Genomic DNA, 14,932 nt, shown 5'->3' with positions numbered 1-14,932 from the left:
ATTAATTTACAATGAAGGAGTGAAAAACAGACAATGGGAAAAGTACCATGACACCTTTAACCTCAGAAAAGTGTGTTTACCTTCTGAGTTTCTGATTCACTTTCCTGATGCCCCTTAAATGCTGATGTCCCCAGCAAAGGGACCCACCTTTGCTCCTCTTTACGTCTCTCATTCATCCCAAGGAATCAGCACAATTCAGCCTCTATCCACAGGCTGGTCATCCCTAACTGACTTCACCTGCCTGAAGCTCCCCTGGAGCTGCAGTTGAAATTTACTCCTTTAATAAGCCATGTCCACCTGGATGTCCAGCAGGCAGCCCTCTAGCCACCCAAACACCCTCTGAAATCGGTCCTTCCCAACTGTCACTATGGGGGGGGGGTACCGGTGACGCACCATCTCCATCTGCCACATGGCAACTCCCAACTGCTTCCAGAACCCACCACACACACATGAGAACTGGTTTTCAATCCCCTCCTCTCTACTCTCAATAAGAATCATCTACCCCTGGGCTTTTTTGCAGCCTCCTAAATGGCCTGACACATGCCTGGCATGTGAGAGAAAGCAGGAAGAATGGACCATTTTCCTCCTGCCAGCCTCACTCCCCAGCTGCACAGGGGGGACGGCCCTGAAGTAAGAGCCGCTCCATAACTCCTTGCTCACGAGGCTCTGCCGGTGCACTATTCCATGAGATTAGCTGCTGCTGTCAAAGTGTGACCGTTGTGACAAACTAGCAACCCGAGTGTCAAACCAGCAGAGTCAAGCTGTGAATCATGGTGCAGTTCTGTCGGGCAGTGACTTAAAACTAAGCTTGCAAGAAAGTCTTTCATGCAATGAGAAAAGTGTATGCTCAACTTTCAGTGCAATGGGCAGAAGACTACGCTGTCCCTAAGGTCTGACCACACCTACGTGAGGAAACACAGAGACACTGGAGGGGAGGGCCCTCAGCTCTGCGTAGAGAGACGGCGGGGCCCACCCTGCCCTTCTGCTCCACACGGTTCTTAAGCTTCCACATTTCTCCTACAAGGAGCTTCGTTACTTTTGTGATAGGCAGCATGCATGAAGGAACAAACTCCAAGGCTCTGCACTGGGCTCACAGCCCCAGGCACAGTGCAAAGAGCACAGGCCTTCGGGGGAGAGAGCCAGGGTCTGAATCTACTCTCTCACACCACCTCCCCCGGGAAGAAATCACCCCCAGCCTGAGCCTCCCACCTCTGAGGTAGGCATCCACCTTCCACCTCTGCCCACACACAGCAGGCATCTGACGAGATACCCCTGATCCCCTTTAGAAATGTTACACCTTAGAGCTATGGTTCATCAAGAGACTCTAAGCCAGCTGTGCTTGTTTCCCACCCCAGGCTTTCACGCAGCTCCCTTGATGGGCTGTGATTGCAAACCCAGACAATTCAGGCCAAGCAGGCCGGAGACGACGCCAAGCCCAGGAAAGAGGGTCCAGAAGACTGAAGCCAGTTTGTGTGGAACATGGCCTCAGCCCTTGCAAAACCGACCCAGCCAGGTTCACTGGAGGTACTAGAAACAAGACGCAGGGTATTCAACGGAACCTTTGCCACACAGGGGGCTATTATAAACCATTTTCCCTAACGTGAGTAACTAGCGGCCACTACTTACTCAGTATTTTTCCCAGGCTTCCCAGAAATGGCTTTTTTTTTTAATTTAAATTTACTTAATTGGAGGCTAATTACTTTACAATATTGTATTGGTTTTGCCATACAGCAACATGAATCCACCACGGGTGTACACGTGTTCCCAATCCTGAACTCCCCTCCCACCTCCCTCCCCGTACCATCCCTCTGGGTCATCCCAGTTCACCAGCCCCAAGCATCCTGTATCCTACATCGAACCTGGACTGGCAATTCGTTTCTTATATGGTATTATACATGTTTTAATGCCATTCTCCCAAATCATCCCACCCTCTCCCTCTCCCACAGGGTCCAAAAGACTGTTCTATCTATACATCTGTGTCTCTTTCACTGTCTCGCATACAGGGCTATCGTTACCATCTTTCTAAATTCCATATTTATGTGTTAGTATACTGCAGAAATGGCTTTTTAAATCGAGCAGGGAGACACCAAGTATTCTGCTGGGGAAAGACGGGTCTCAGCTCGTGCCACACAGACTCCATTCTTGAGCTACTTGGAGAAAAGTTTAACAACACTATCATAACTCCCTAGCTCAACAATCTCAAACCTGAAAATGCATTCCAAAGTGACTTTCTAATGGAGATTTTGGTTATTCCCCGGAGAAAAATACATTTCAATGACGCACCAGCACTGAGGCCTGGGCTCTTGGAGATCTCAGCTTACAGTGGACTCCAGATCATTTCTAGCTCCTCCCTCAACAGAAGCCCAAGCTTAATTCCCACCCTCCCTTCCCCCACCCCACCCCTTGATCACGGACTGAACCTGGGGACTTGCTCCCAGAGACCTGAGTATGGAGACTATTCTGGCAAACACCACACCAGCCAGGCGATCAAAGTCAACATCACTGACACAGGCAATGAGAAGGGCAAGTCAGGTCTGTCTCATTATAAGAAAAACATCAAAGGCGCCCAAATGAAGGAACAGCCTACAAAATAGCTGACCAGCACTCCTTAAAAGCGTCAAGGTCATGAAATACAAGGGGAGACGGAGGAGTGGTCACAAAGTGGAGGAGACCCGAGGCCTGGATTTCACCAGGCTCCTGCCCCCTGTTCCCGGGTAAACACTGCTGGCCACCCGTCTAGCCTGAACAGGAACAGAACGGCTCCAGGATTCCTGCACGGACTCTGCCCACCGGGTGGCTTCTCCTGAGCGCTCAGTCGATACTTGACACCTCTTCCAGAAAACACACCAGAGCCAGCTTCCATTCAGCTGTTCAGTGGCCACTGCGGACACTGTCACAGAGCGTCTCCGGCTCCCCAGGGCAGTTCTCATCTCCAACACTGTAACTCATAGTCTATGCACCCGGTCGGATGACAGGTCTTGATATTTAATGTGAAAACACAGTCATACTTTAACTGAGTCACTTTGATGCTGGCAACATTTTTCCCTCGTTTCGTCTGACTCCCACTCAGGAGCGTGTCCAAGGGGAAGAGGAGCAGAAAGGGCAGCAGCCAGGGACGGGGTGAGGCTCCAGGGGAAGGACGGCCTCGCGCGGGTCCACAGCGGTACTCCAGGTCCGGGGGAGGGCCAGAGGCCACACAGCTAGCCCTGCACACTGCCAGCGCTGGGGCGCAGGGGGCACTGAGGGAAGGACACAGCTGAGACCGCGGACTCAGACAAGCCACTGTCAGCTCTATCAACTGTCAGGAAGCGAGTGCTCTGCGCCTCAGTTTCCCCATTTCAAACGGAGATATGGTGCTGACGGGCTACAGCTTCTCGGCAAGATGTCAAGAGTGCATCTGCGCGAAGCACGCCGTGACACCTTTGCTGAATCAGTCTTCCACTGGCGCCTAACCAATCCCCACAACCTGGCAGCTAGAGGTTCCCCAGGGAGACAACGACAGGAACGAGCTTCAAAGACAGGACCTTTTCTCCATTGCTCTCCAAGGTGTTTGGAAATGTCAGGGAGCCGATTTGTCCCTGCTGTCAGAGTACACCAAAACCCTGGGGTGCTCTATTGCTTCCACAAGCAAGTCCAAATTTCTCCTGCAGTTAAGCTAACTTGCAGTGAGATGCAAACGGGTGTCTTGGGCCGTGCTGCTCAGAGAGACCCTGCTGGTGAACAGCAGCCTTTAGGGCTCCAGGCACCCAGCAGAGCAAGCATGGGTGCTCTCTTCTGGGAGAGATTTTAAATAAAATGGAATTACAGAGAGGTGAGGTGGGCAAAGGGAGGAGGCTGCCTATGAGCAGAGCCGCCGGTGAGCTTCAGAGCAGGAAGAGTAAGCTGAGCACGTCCTATATCTAAGTGCTGTTCTCTGTTTAACTCACAGTCGTCCTACCAGACTGGTGCTAGTTGTCCCCCTTTTATAGAGGAGACAAAAAAGGCTCAGAGAGGTTAATTCACTTGCCCTGGGTGGCACAGCTCGTAAGTTATGGAGCTAAAGGCCTTGCTCCTAACCACTGCTTCTCTGCAGCCCAATGAAATGTATATTTATAACAAATAAATTAACAACTAACTACATTTGCTGAGACCTTAAACTCAAAGTTCTCTCACATCAGTCTCAAAACTATACCAGGTGGGAAAAAAGAGAGGGGAAACAATATAACTCCCCCACTGAAGTTTAAAGAAACAGGGAGGAAAGCAGTATGTTAAGATCACAGCATCAGGAGCAAGACCCAGGCCCAAATTGGCTTTAAGACTCCAAAAACCCTACTCTTTCCACTTCATCAAATTTAATTTAATTAACATCTGAAATGCATGCCTCTTGACCTCAGGGTTTTGATCTGGAACTTCCAGAAGAGCTGACACCACCCTCAGCCAATACGGCTCCTCCTCTCCTCCCCGTATCTGGCCTGCTTTCTGGTGACCTGTGTGTCCCTCCATACTGCCGGCTCTTGGAGGGCCAGAAACACATCCTGTCTGTCTTCCCCTGCGGCATCCGGTGCAGCACCAGAAGGTAGACATCGATCTCGGCATCAGGCAAGCTTGCCACAGAGAAATCACATTCCAGATGCTTGCACGTTAAGGGAACAATGAGGAGCATGGTGGGAGCAGGTAACCGGTCCAAACGAGACAGCAAATTCAGGCTGGGAGCAGTGATGACTCAGCACTCCAATCAACGAAGCACAGACTGGCCAGGGAGAGCCCCCCACCCCCCAGGCATAGAGTCAGGGATGCGAGCACCCCCCTCCACCACCGCCTGGCAGCACAATCTCACAGTGTCACAACTCCCTCGGGCCTCATTTTCCCCAAGAAGAACACCATCTTCCTCAAGAAGAAAGTCCGATTCCCCTGCTCTGGGGAACTGCTTGTAACAAAGAGCAATCCATCTTTCAATGATTAATGAGTCATGTCAAAAGGGCACAAGAATGCTGTCACTGGCCAAACCCGTGACAAGTGGAGCAACCAGAAAAACGATTTTAAGGGATCAAAACACACTGAATCAATAAAAACCCAAGACCATAACGGATCTCAAAAAAGAAGAGAGAAAACCCTAATTTCTCACCATTTGAAGTTTTTAAACAATTTCTTACTGCGGAATTAGAAATCAAAGGGGAAAAAAAGCATTTTGTTTCTGTTTTTCTAGCAGGCATTGTATTTCTGGGTAACTGAGTAGGCCCAGCAGTTGGCTGGCCCCTCAAAGTGCTACTTTGCAGGAGAAGGCCACTTGATAAAAGGAGAAGACATAATAGACACAGAAAATCATTTCATAAAACTTTAATGATGTTACTGAATCAGGCAAGGATTACCAACCGATTTAAAAGCACATGAGAGGCACAGTCCATGCCTCTGTGATGCTGCTAAAGCACTGATCTTCTCTAGTCGCAGGGGAAGCACTAGGTAGGCTCAGGCCATCGCCACGCTACCCAGCAGCGAGTTTTAGCCTCACACTCTCAACACTGATTCTTACCACACAGCAGCACTGATATTTCCACAGGAGCCTCTGAAACACACGCACCTTTCCACCACGTGCCCCCACTGCCTTACGTCGGACCTCACTGTCTCTTACTAGTAACGCAGGGCACAGGTCCTCCACACACAGCTTCCGCCAGATTTATTCTTAAGGATGCTTCATATGTTTCAAGACTAAAGTGGATGCTACAGCAAGACCAGGTGGGGTTTATTCCAAGAATGCAGGGCTGGTTTAACATTCTAAAATCCGTCAGTATAAACCACTTCATTAACAAACTAAAAAAGAAAAAAGATACATTCATCGCACAGGACATACAAAAAGCATTTGAGAAAATCTAATATCCATTCCTGATTTTTTTTAAAACTGAGGGTCAGAAAGGTGAAATAATTGTCCTCTACATCATGGAACTGCTTTTAAAGTCACTCAAGGCCTGTTCTATAGCAGCTGATAATTATCCTAATATTTAGTTGTCTACTTTCTTTGTTGCTTCCTTTTCTCACAATTTTCTTCAGGGACTATTATTTATAAAGCAATGGTTTTCTTTATCATATATATATATACACACACACATACATACATACACACACTCTCTATACCTATTCTGAGACATACAGCAGCTAATTCTCCACACCCTGACTTCCAAAGAAAACCCCACACATGCAAGTTTTGCTTTACAAATCCAACAATTTCAGGTTGGGGAAGGTCACAGTGACACTGTTGGTCCTCCCTTACGGTCTCAAAGTGGCTGCCATTGCCCCCATTAGACAGGCTGGATCTTTCAAGAGGCATTCAGGACTGTGCACCATGTGGTCTCTGCTAACCTTCTCCCAGCTCATCTTTAATTGCCATATTGGAACAGAATTGCTCCAAATATGTAAAAGAAGCTTATGCCGCCCTGCTTTTGTCTAGGCTGGTCCTGCAGCTTCAAACGCCACTTCCCCACTCTAGAACAAGTCTCCTCCTTTTGCCTGCCTCCTCCACAAGCCTTCTGTGACTCTCCTAGTCCAACAGTCAGCAGCTGGGCACCCAGCGAGGGCTAGATATTCCGCAGAGTGTGGATAAAGAAAGATGAGCGTTTTCTGCCTCCGTGGGTCATGTGGGATGACAGACAAGCCAACTGCCAACACCACCATCCGGCAAAGATGAGCTGACAGGGGCAAATGCCAGCCAGGGGGCAAAGGGAGCTGGGGGGTCTCCACACTGCGTTCTGTGACCTGCTTCACCCTCAGAAGCCCGCTGAGAGAGGGTGGATTATCTCCATTTCACAGATGACAGGAAGTAACCCACCCACAATGCCGACAACGCTGTTTATTCCGTGGCTGTCTGATGCCAAAATAATTTTCTCCCCATTTTGCTTCTTTCAATAGTGTAGTTGTTTCCAGGTGGGGAGAAAGGGCAGGATTTTTTTGTTTAATGTGGCTGCTCTTTAACCAGTTTTGGGTTTTTAGGGACTAATGAGATCACCTAAATGTGTATGACAGTACATTTTGTGAAATGACTCTCGCACTGTCTGTGGTCTGAAGTTCCCATTTCCTTACTGAAAGCAAACACATTGGCTTTCTGTCAGTCCTTCTGAAAAACCGATCTAACTCAACTTTCCTGTTTGGCAAGAATACAATGTAAGTATACCTTTTCTTCCACTGTCTCCCTGGGAATTCGGGGTTCCTGCCAGTGAACCGCCAGGCTCTCTCATGATGACCAGGAGCTCACAGGCTGCGGGGCTTCAAAGAACCCTACAAGGCGCCACCATGGTCCATCTCATCCCCTAGAAGGGCCCGGGCTGCATCTGGGTTCATGGATTCCTAGACCAGTGTTCCTTGACTTTCCCCAAATAAGCATGTGGATGCCCAGCTTTAATTTTAATTGTATGTTTATGTTAAGATTTCACCACAAATGTTCCTGAAAATGCCGTCTCAGGAGTCCAGGTGCTACAAATCAGTCCACAAGGTACCTAGAAGTGAGCCACTTAGCCAGCTTCCCTGGTGGCTCAGACGGTAAAGCATCTGCCTGCACAATGCGGGAGAGACCTGGGTTCGATCCCTGGGTTGGGAAGATCCCCTGGAGAAGGAAATGGCAGCCCATTCCAGTACTCTTGCTTGGAAAATCCCATGGATGGAGGAGTCTGGTAGGCTACAGTCCATGGGGTCACAAAGAGCCGGACATGACCCAGCGACTTCACATCAGCCAGCTTCCCATGTGCCAGGCTGTGAGCTAATCCCAGGTCACGAGGCATATGAGAAAGGTCCAGAACTGCCTACAGTCCAGTCCTGCAGGCAGTAAAAAAAAAAAAAAGCTAAATCGAAAACATCTCATGCCTGACGGCAGTGGTCCTCAAAGTGTGCTGCTCATCACCAGCAGCAGCAGCAGCTGAGAACCTGTTAGAAACTCCCTCCTGGTGCCAACCAGGACCTGCTGAGTCAGAACCCGAGGGGGGGCTCAGCATTGCGTCCCAACAAGCCGCCAGATGATTCGGAAGCAGCCGCGGTGTGGGATCCAGTGCTGAAGGCCCTGCTGGGGTCAAACGTAGTTCATGATTAATAGACAAGGAGTGAGAGAGCACAGCAATGGGAAAAAAAAAAAAACTTGGCACATAGGTAGGTCGGGACTCTGGCGCCCGCTGGTGATGTTCTAAGTCGTGCCCTGCCTGCCTCAGTGCAGGAAACCATCGGACACAGTCTGTGTGCAAGCGTCTCCTACAGACGGCCGGGGGTCCTCTTCCCTCCTCGACCTCCCCGCATGCCCAGCACGTCTCACAAGCTGACCGGACATCTCCTCTGAGAGAAGATACACTCCAGGACACCGTCCTGCTCCATTAGAGCCCCGGCTTCCTGAATTCAGCACTGAACCGTTCCTCGTCAGGGGCCTGTCGGATAGAGGCAGGGGATGAAGTGTGCCGGGGGTTCAGAGGAACAGGGGTCTTTCTGATGGACGAGGGCCTTCACCATCTCATGGGCCCCTCCAGGCACGCTCTTCTGGCCCCTCTCCATGACATCTGTTTAGAATTCCACAAGCAGCAGCCTCTCCACTTCCCTCACTGCTCCCTTTCTTACTAAGTTCTGAAATTGTTGAGCAGATTGAAGGATTCTTTTTGACACTTTTATGGTTAAATTTTGTAGAGTTTAAACTGCCTCCCTTAACTGTTCCTGGGAAAGATTAGAAATAATTTGGAACTGGATTGGATTTGCCATTCTGTAAGCTCTTCTTATCTACCAGGCTAATAGCAGACACTTTCCTCCCTACAACAGCCCAGGAGGAAGGCTTATTATCTGCGTCTTACAGATTGAAAAGTGAGGGTCAGATAGGCGAAAGCTCATATTCACTGCTCTATAAATATGCCTTGAATCAACAGAGGATGTTTCGTATCCCATAGTAAGTTTGGAAACTTACAAAGCTTATATAGAGAGGAGGCATGATACTGTGGGAGCAGTGCAAGCTTTGGGATTTAGCCATCACTGGGTTTGAATTTTAGCTTCTACTTTGAAACTGCTTGACCTTGGGCATGTTGTTTAATCTTCCTGGGCTGCTCAGTAATTCCCACTCAAATACTGTGAAGCTGCATAAGAGAAGTAACTGTAAACACTGTCTGAAAGTTCTCTGCTGCCATGTGCCAAGCCTCTCTGGCCAACACAGTCTACAGCCTGGGCCTGCGCCTGCTTGCCATCCTTGGGCGTGTACTAATAAACAATCCATGAACAAATGGTCTAACACACTTTCTTTTCTGAGCTAACAAGAACCCTCCTCTGCTGCCCGCGGGCATCAAAAGGCTCAGAACCATTTCCACTCGTAACACAGCCTGATTAAGAAAAGATGCTGTTGAGTGACACAGGTTTTTTGTGTTTTTTTCTTGAATACATTTCTCTTAAGTTTTCTTAGCAGATTCTCTGGTCAGTCCATTTATACATACAATTATTAAAACGTAACAATATATGAGAACTTCACGAACATCCTATTGTTCTTTACTGTAAAGGCTAAAGTAAAACAAAATATTTCACAGGACATAAGACAGAATGTCATCAGGCTTCTAAAGAATTTCAAACTTTACCCTGAGACAGAAGAGACCTACCGTACTGCCCTGCCTCACTGATGGAGAGAGCCTCTTTGGAGAAAAGAGGATTCCTATGGAGAGGGGACATGTGACCTCACTTTCTGAAATATCTGGATCCAGAAAGGTCTCCCAAAGGACACATGGCCACAAGGAGCTGACATTTCAGGGAACCCAGGGGTATTAGCACAGGGCCAGGGGCTTCCCAGGTAGTTTGGCAGTAAAGAATCTGCCTGCCGAGCAGGAGATGCTGGTTCAATCCCTGGGCCGGGAAAATCCCTTGGAAAAGGGAATGGCTACCCACTCCGATATTCTGGCCTGGGAAATCCCATGGACAGGGGAGCCTGGCGGGCTATAGCTCATGGGGTTGCAAAGAGTCGGACATCGTTTGGCAGCGACTGAGCACCAGCACCCTTGAAAGGCTTGGCAGAGAGGGTGACATCAGAACTCGGCCCTAGAAGAGGACTGGAGAAAGTGCCAGGAATCAAAGGCACTGAGAGAGACCCTCTAATCAAAGAGTCAGCACCAACAGGGCAGAATCGGGGGGCCCGCCTGGTAGTGGCCGGCATGGCTGACCTCAGGGGAAAGCACACCCAGCTTTCACCTGTGAGTACAAACTGGGCTGTAGGGGGTTTGTGGGTCTCTATTATTTCCTTTTCTACTTTAGGCTTAATTTCCACAATTTTTCTGCTTTCTTCTGGTTAAGGCTGAGGTTTATTGATTGCAGGCCAGGCTTCTGCTCCACCACAAGCATTAAGCACTATACGTTTCTCCAGAAACACTGCTTCGGTGCCCTCTCACAGATCATATGTCGCACTTTCACTTCCACTCATTTCAAAACCCTTTCTAACTTTTCATTTACTCTTTGACCCGTGGGTTATTTGTGTGCCATTTTGTTTCCAAATGTCTGAGGGCTTTTCAAAGACTTCTGGTTACTGGTTTCTAATTTAACTCTACTACTGTCAGGATATGCTTTATAAAATGAGACTCCTTTTACGTTTATCGATATTTGTTCTGTGGCCCTCTGTATATCAGTCAGGGCTCTCTGAAGAGACAGAACTACAAACCAACAGGGCACCAGTGTGGGCAGCTCTTGTGCGTACATCTGGACAAAGAGGCTCATTTTAAGGAACTGGCCAATGTGATTGTGGTGGCTGGCGAGGTTGAGATCTGCAGGGCAGGCTGAAAACTCACTCAGGAACTATGTCAAGCCTTGAGGCAGTATTCCTTCTCTGGAAGTCAGAGCAGCCTGGTGTGCTGCAGTCCACGGGGTCACAAAGAGTTGGACACAACTTAGAGGCTGAACAACAACAATTTCAACTGGTTGGATGAGGCCTATTCATACTATTAAGAATAATCTCTTATTTAAAATCAACTGGTTGTAAATATTAGTCATGTCTCCAAAAGTGCTTTACAGCCATATCTAGACTCACGTTTGACCAAACAGCCAGGCGCCACGGCCTAGCACAGTTGACACACAGAATCTAACCATCACAGCCCAGTATGGTGGGTATTGGCAACTGTTCTGGGTGCACTGGAAAGGAACATATATTCTGTACTCAACTGGGGAGTGTTCCATAAATGTCAACTGGGTCAAACTGATTGACAGTATAGTTCCAATCTTCTCTGTCTTTACTCATTTCTGTCTACTTGTTCTATCAATAATTGAAGGATATTGAACGCTCTAGATTAATTTCGTCTTACAATTCTATCAGTTTTTGCTTCATGTATCTTGAAGCTCTGTTATTAGGTATATAAATATTTATGGCTTAAACTTTCTTGAAAAATTGAGCCCTTCATCATTATGAAAAGACCTTTTATCCTTGGTAATATTCTTTGCTCTGAAGTTTACTTTTCTCTGTTCCCCATAATGCCACAAGATTGGTGTAAGAATGGTGTATCTTTTTCCATCCATTTAGTTTCAACCTATTTTTGTCTTTATATTTAAAATTCATTACTTGGATACAGCTGGAGGTGGGTCCTGGTTTTTTATCCAATCTGACACTCTCTACCCACAATTAGAGTATTTAGACCACTTACTTTCGATCTGCTTACTGATGCAGTTAAGTTTATTACTGATGTGGCTTAAGTGCTGTTTGTTTTCTGTCCCATTTTCCTTTGCTTCCTTTGCCCTCTCTTTATTCCTTCTTTTGAACTAATTAAATATTATTTTGCATTCAACGTCTATCTTCCTCATTGGATTATTAGCTATAATTTTTTGCTTGTTTTTTGCAATGGTTGTAGGGAACTTCCTTAATACAATAAAGGATGTGTATGAAAAAGCTACAGCTAACATCACACTTAATGATGAAAGACTGAATGGTTTATCTCTACAATCATCCACATGGTTAGTATGATAAAGCAGGAAAAGGAATGTTATCTTTCCTGGAAAGGAAGAAGTAAAGCTCTCTTCACAGACAACCTGAACAGCTACTGAGAACAGTCTTGTTGGATTTAAGATTCACTACTTAATTTCGAAGGTTCCTCTGAGTTTTGTGCTCAAGAGCCTGTATCAGTGAACAGTCATGACCTATCCTTTTGACAAGACAGGTGCAGGAGGCGGCGGCCAAATCAGCACATCCACACAGCAGGATGAAGACGGGCAGGGTCCGGGCGGGTGGGCAACATGGCCTGGCTCTGCCTGCTCTGTAACCAGGGCCTTTACCAGGCCCCTCGACTCACCTGTCCAGGCAGCCCCCAGTTCTGTCCCTCCTCCCCAACCTATGCACTGCTTTTAATAAAACACCTGCCCAAGGGTGGTTTCACCGGATCTTCACTAACAGCCTCGTGAGAAAGGATTTTCTCCCCAGCTGCAGGTGAGGGGACTGCGGCTCAGCGGTTTTCAGGGTGCAGCCTGCAGGCAGGGGCGGGAGTGCTGGCATCCTCGGCTCAGACCCTCGCTGCCCGGGCAGAGGCCAGCATCACTGGCTCCCCCGGGAGGTGCCTGTGGACCCAACTGCTGCCCTGAAGACGGACCAGCCAAGGGTCAGAGAGGCCATGCTGAGAAGTCTGGCTTACAGCAACCTGACATCTCGCGTGCAGCCACTCCACACCATCTGCTTCCAATCCGAGGGATCCTTCGGGCTGGTGGACAGGCGTGGAGTGGCTGAGCGGGGAGCGACTCTCTGTGGGAGTCTGAGGAAACACATGTTCTCTCTCCCCACTTCCAGAGGGGTTCCCCAGAAGCCGCTGTCACTGAACGACCTGTTTCCATGACTACACTGTTCCTCAGAGAGGATTTTACACGTTTAGCATGTTCCCAATTAAAGCTGTCCTTGTTTGGGGGAGAAGGAGGATGCAACAGGCTCAGCAGTGCCAGGAGACCCCACACGACGGCCCCAGAAGCATAGAACACCCACGGACACCCCTGCCCCGCCGAGCCTCATGGGGGCACATCTGGACCACCGCAGACAGGTGCAACATTCCACAGGTTTGGACTCACCGCACCCCTCACCTAGCACAGACCTCAGACAAGCCAGGGGGCTCTCTCTCATCAAGAAGGCTCCCGCAAGTCAGCACGCCCGCCCAACAGCACGCCGACAGCTCGAAGAGGAGCCATGTCTGTGATGTGGGTAAAAGACAATCATGCCCCAGCGGCCACTGACGGCAGACAGAAGCGAGTGGGGCACACGGCCAACCGCAGAGGTAAATGGAACAACACTGAAGGGCCTGACCCGCGAGGAGGGACACCCCGGCGGTCATTCCAAGACGGCAGGGAAGAGACACCCGGGACCCTGGGAGGAAGCCACTTCCCCAGCTTCCCCTCCATGGCTCCCTGCCGACAGCCCCGCCCGCCAAGAGCACCCAACACCCCCTGGTCCCATGCCTCCCAGGCCTGTGGACCTCCATGCCTTTGCTCCCTTGGCTGGGATCTTCTTCCCACATCCCAGGGCATGTGGCCAGCATGAGAGCCCGAGCACAGCTCTCAAGCTTCTGAGCAAGGGTCTAAGTGACAAGGGACCCCAGCCGTACCAGCCTCCCTCCTCCTCCCTGCAGGGCCCTGAGTGGAGAGACTCCCCCTAATCCAGCTCCTGAGCCCTTCACCCACCAACGCACCCACTGTCATCCAGGCAGGCGTGGTCCCCACCCCCCATTTGCCGCAGCTTCACGGCAGGTGGCCTCAGGGCCCTTCCAGCGTGGTCTCGTTTCATCAGGAGCAGGCCCCGTGGCTCACGCTCTGTTGACCCACTGACTCACAGCCAGTGAAGCCAAGCTCCTCTGACAGGTTGAGCCAGGCACCGCCCCTGTTAGACATGGAGAGTGTGAGTAGCGCCCCGAGAGGCTGGGCCTGCACGCGGCCTGCCTGCCGTCGCCATGGCTGACGCTGCGCCCGTTCCGGTCACAGCCACGGAGACGCTGGTGCCCGCGCTCCACACGCGCTCCACGCGCTCTCCCTGCGCAGGCACGTGCACCACGCCCCCAGACGCTGACGGCGCGACGGCTGCGCGCGCCGCCCTGATGCCTTCGCGCAAACACCTGCTCCTTACGGTGTGTTCCCTCTGCCTCCCTTGTTGCCCACAAACCAAAGAGCGGAAAGAGCTGCCTGAGGATTAAGAAGCATTTCTGTGATAAACACCTGAACTGAGAACAGTGACTCAACAGATACAATTTTCAAGTGAACAAGAAAAAGGCAGGTGATGTCCTACTTCCGTCAGAACAGTCCTCCATTCAACCCACAAAATCTCGAAGCTTCAGTAAGGCCGCGTCAGCAGCAGCACCACACAAGGCCCTCGAGGCTCCCGAACCTCACGGGGAAGGAGAAACACCAGCTTCCCACAAACACACATCTTGTCGGCAAATACATCCTTCCTCTCCTTTCTGAAAAACACGCCAAGTTTGCCACAGAAAGGCGCGGGAGAAGCCAGGAGCGCTGAGCGTCTCAGCGGGCTGCTGGGGCCGACTCACCTTCACGTGGCCCGGCTCCCCGGGCCGGCAGCCCTCGGCCGCGTTCACGGGCTTGCTCTCCACCCGGGGCCTGACCACCTGGCGGAAGGGGCTGCACAGCGGAAAGCCGCTCACACTGATGCCGTCTGAAAAAGGAAGAGAGAATCGTGAGTCAGAGGCTGATCCGATTTCTTTTTTTTTAATGTAGGAGATTTTATTCAAAGATCACTAGCATCTGGAGCAGGGCTCCAGCGTGTTCTTGCTGCTCCGTCTCGTGTAAAGGCCAGCCGGCTGGTGACTCTCCCGTGCACGTGGTCACAGCCGTTACAGATCAAAGCCAGGACAGGTCGCCTCTGAGAAAGGCTGGGTGCCTTTCCACCGGCCAGCCCCTCCTCACTGCCAAACCCGGCCCAGCTGCCTGTGCTTGGACGACGCTCCCCGCAGTCACCAGCCTGCATGAGCCACTCCAGCAGCCTCCATTCCTGAGGGTGGCT

The 14,932-nt window shown here is 50.1% G+C and overlaps 1 protein-coding gene across 4 annotated transcripts in view; it reads right to left on the bottom strand.

Moving 5' to 3' along the window:
* TRAPPC9 (trafficking protein particle complex subunit 9) overlaps window positions 1–14,932 on the bottom strand; it is a 383,632-nt gene that overhangs the window by 251,812 nt on the left and 116,888 nt on the right. For all 4 annotated transcript variants that reach the window (XM_040261742.1, XM_040261741.1, XM_040261743.1 and 1 more), the window contains one exon: window positions 14,460–14,584. In XM_040261742.1, the coding sequence (XP_040117676.1) occupies window positions 14,460–14,584 (125 nt within the window). The remainder of the gene's footprint in view (window positions 1–14,459; window positions 14,585–14,932) is intronic.

The sequence above is a fragment of the Oryx dammah genome, unplaced genomic scaffold (assembly GCF_014754425.2).
Source record: "Oryx dammah isolate SB20612 unplaced genomic scaffold, SCBI_Odam_1.1 HiC_scaffold_19, whole genome shotgun sequence".
NCBI lineage: Eukaryota > Metazoa > Chordata > Mammalia > Artiodactyla > Bovidae > Oryx > Oryx dammah.
This window is presented reverse-complemented; position numbering and strand designations above follow the sequence as displayed.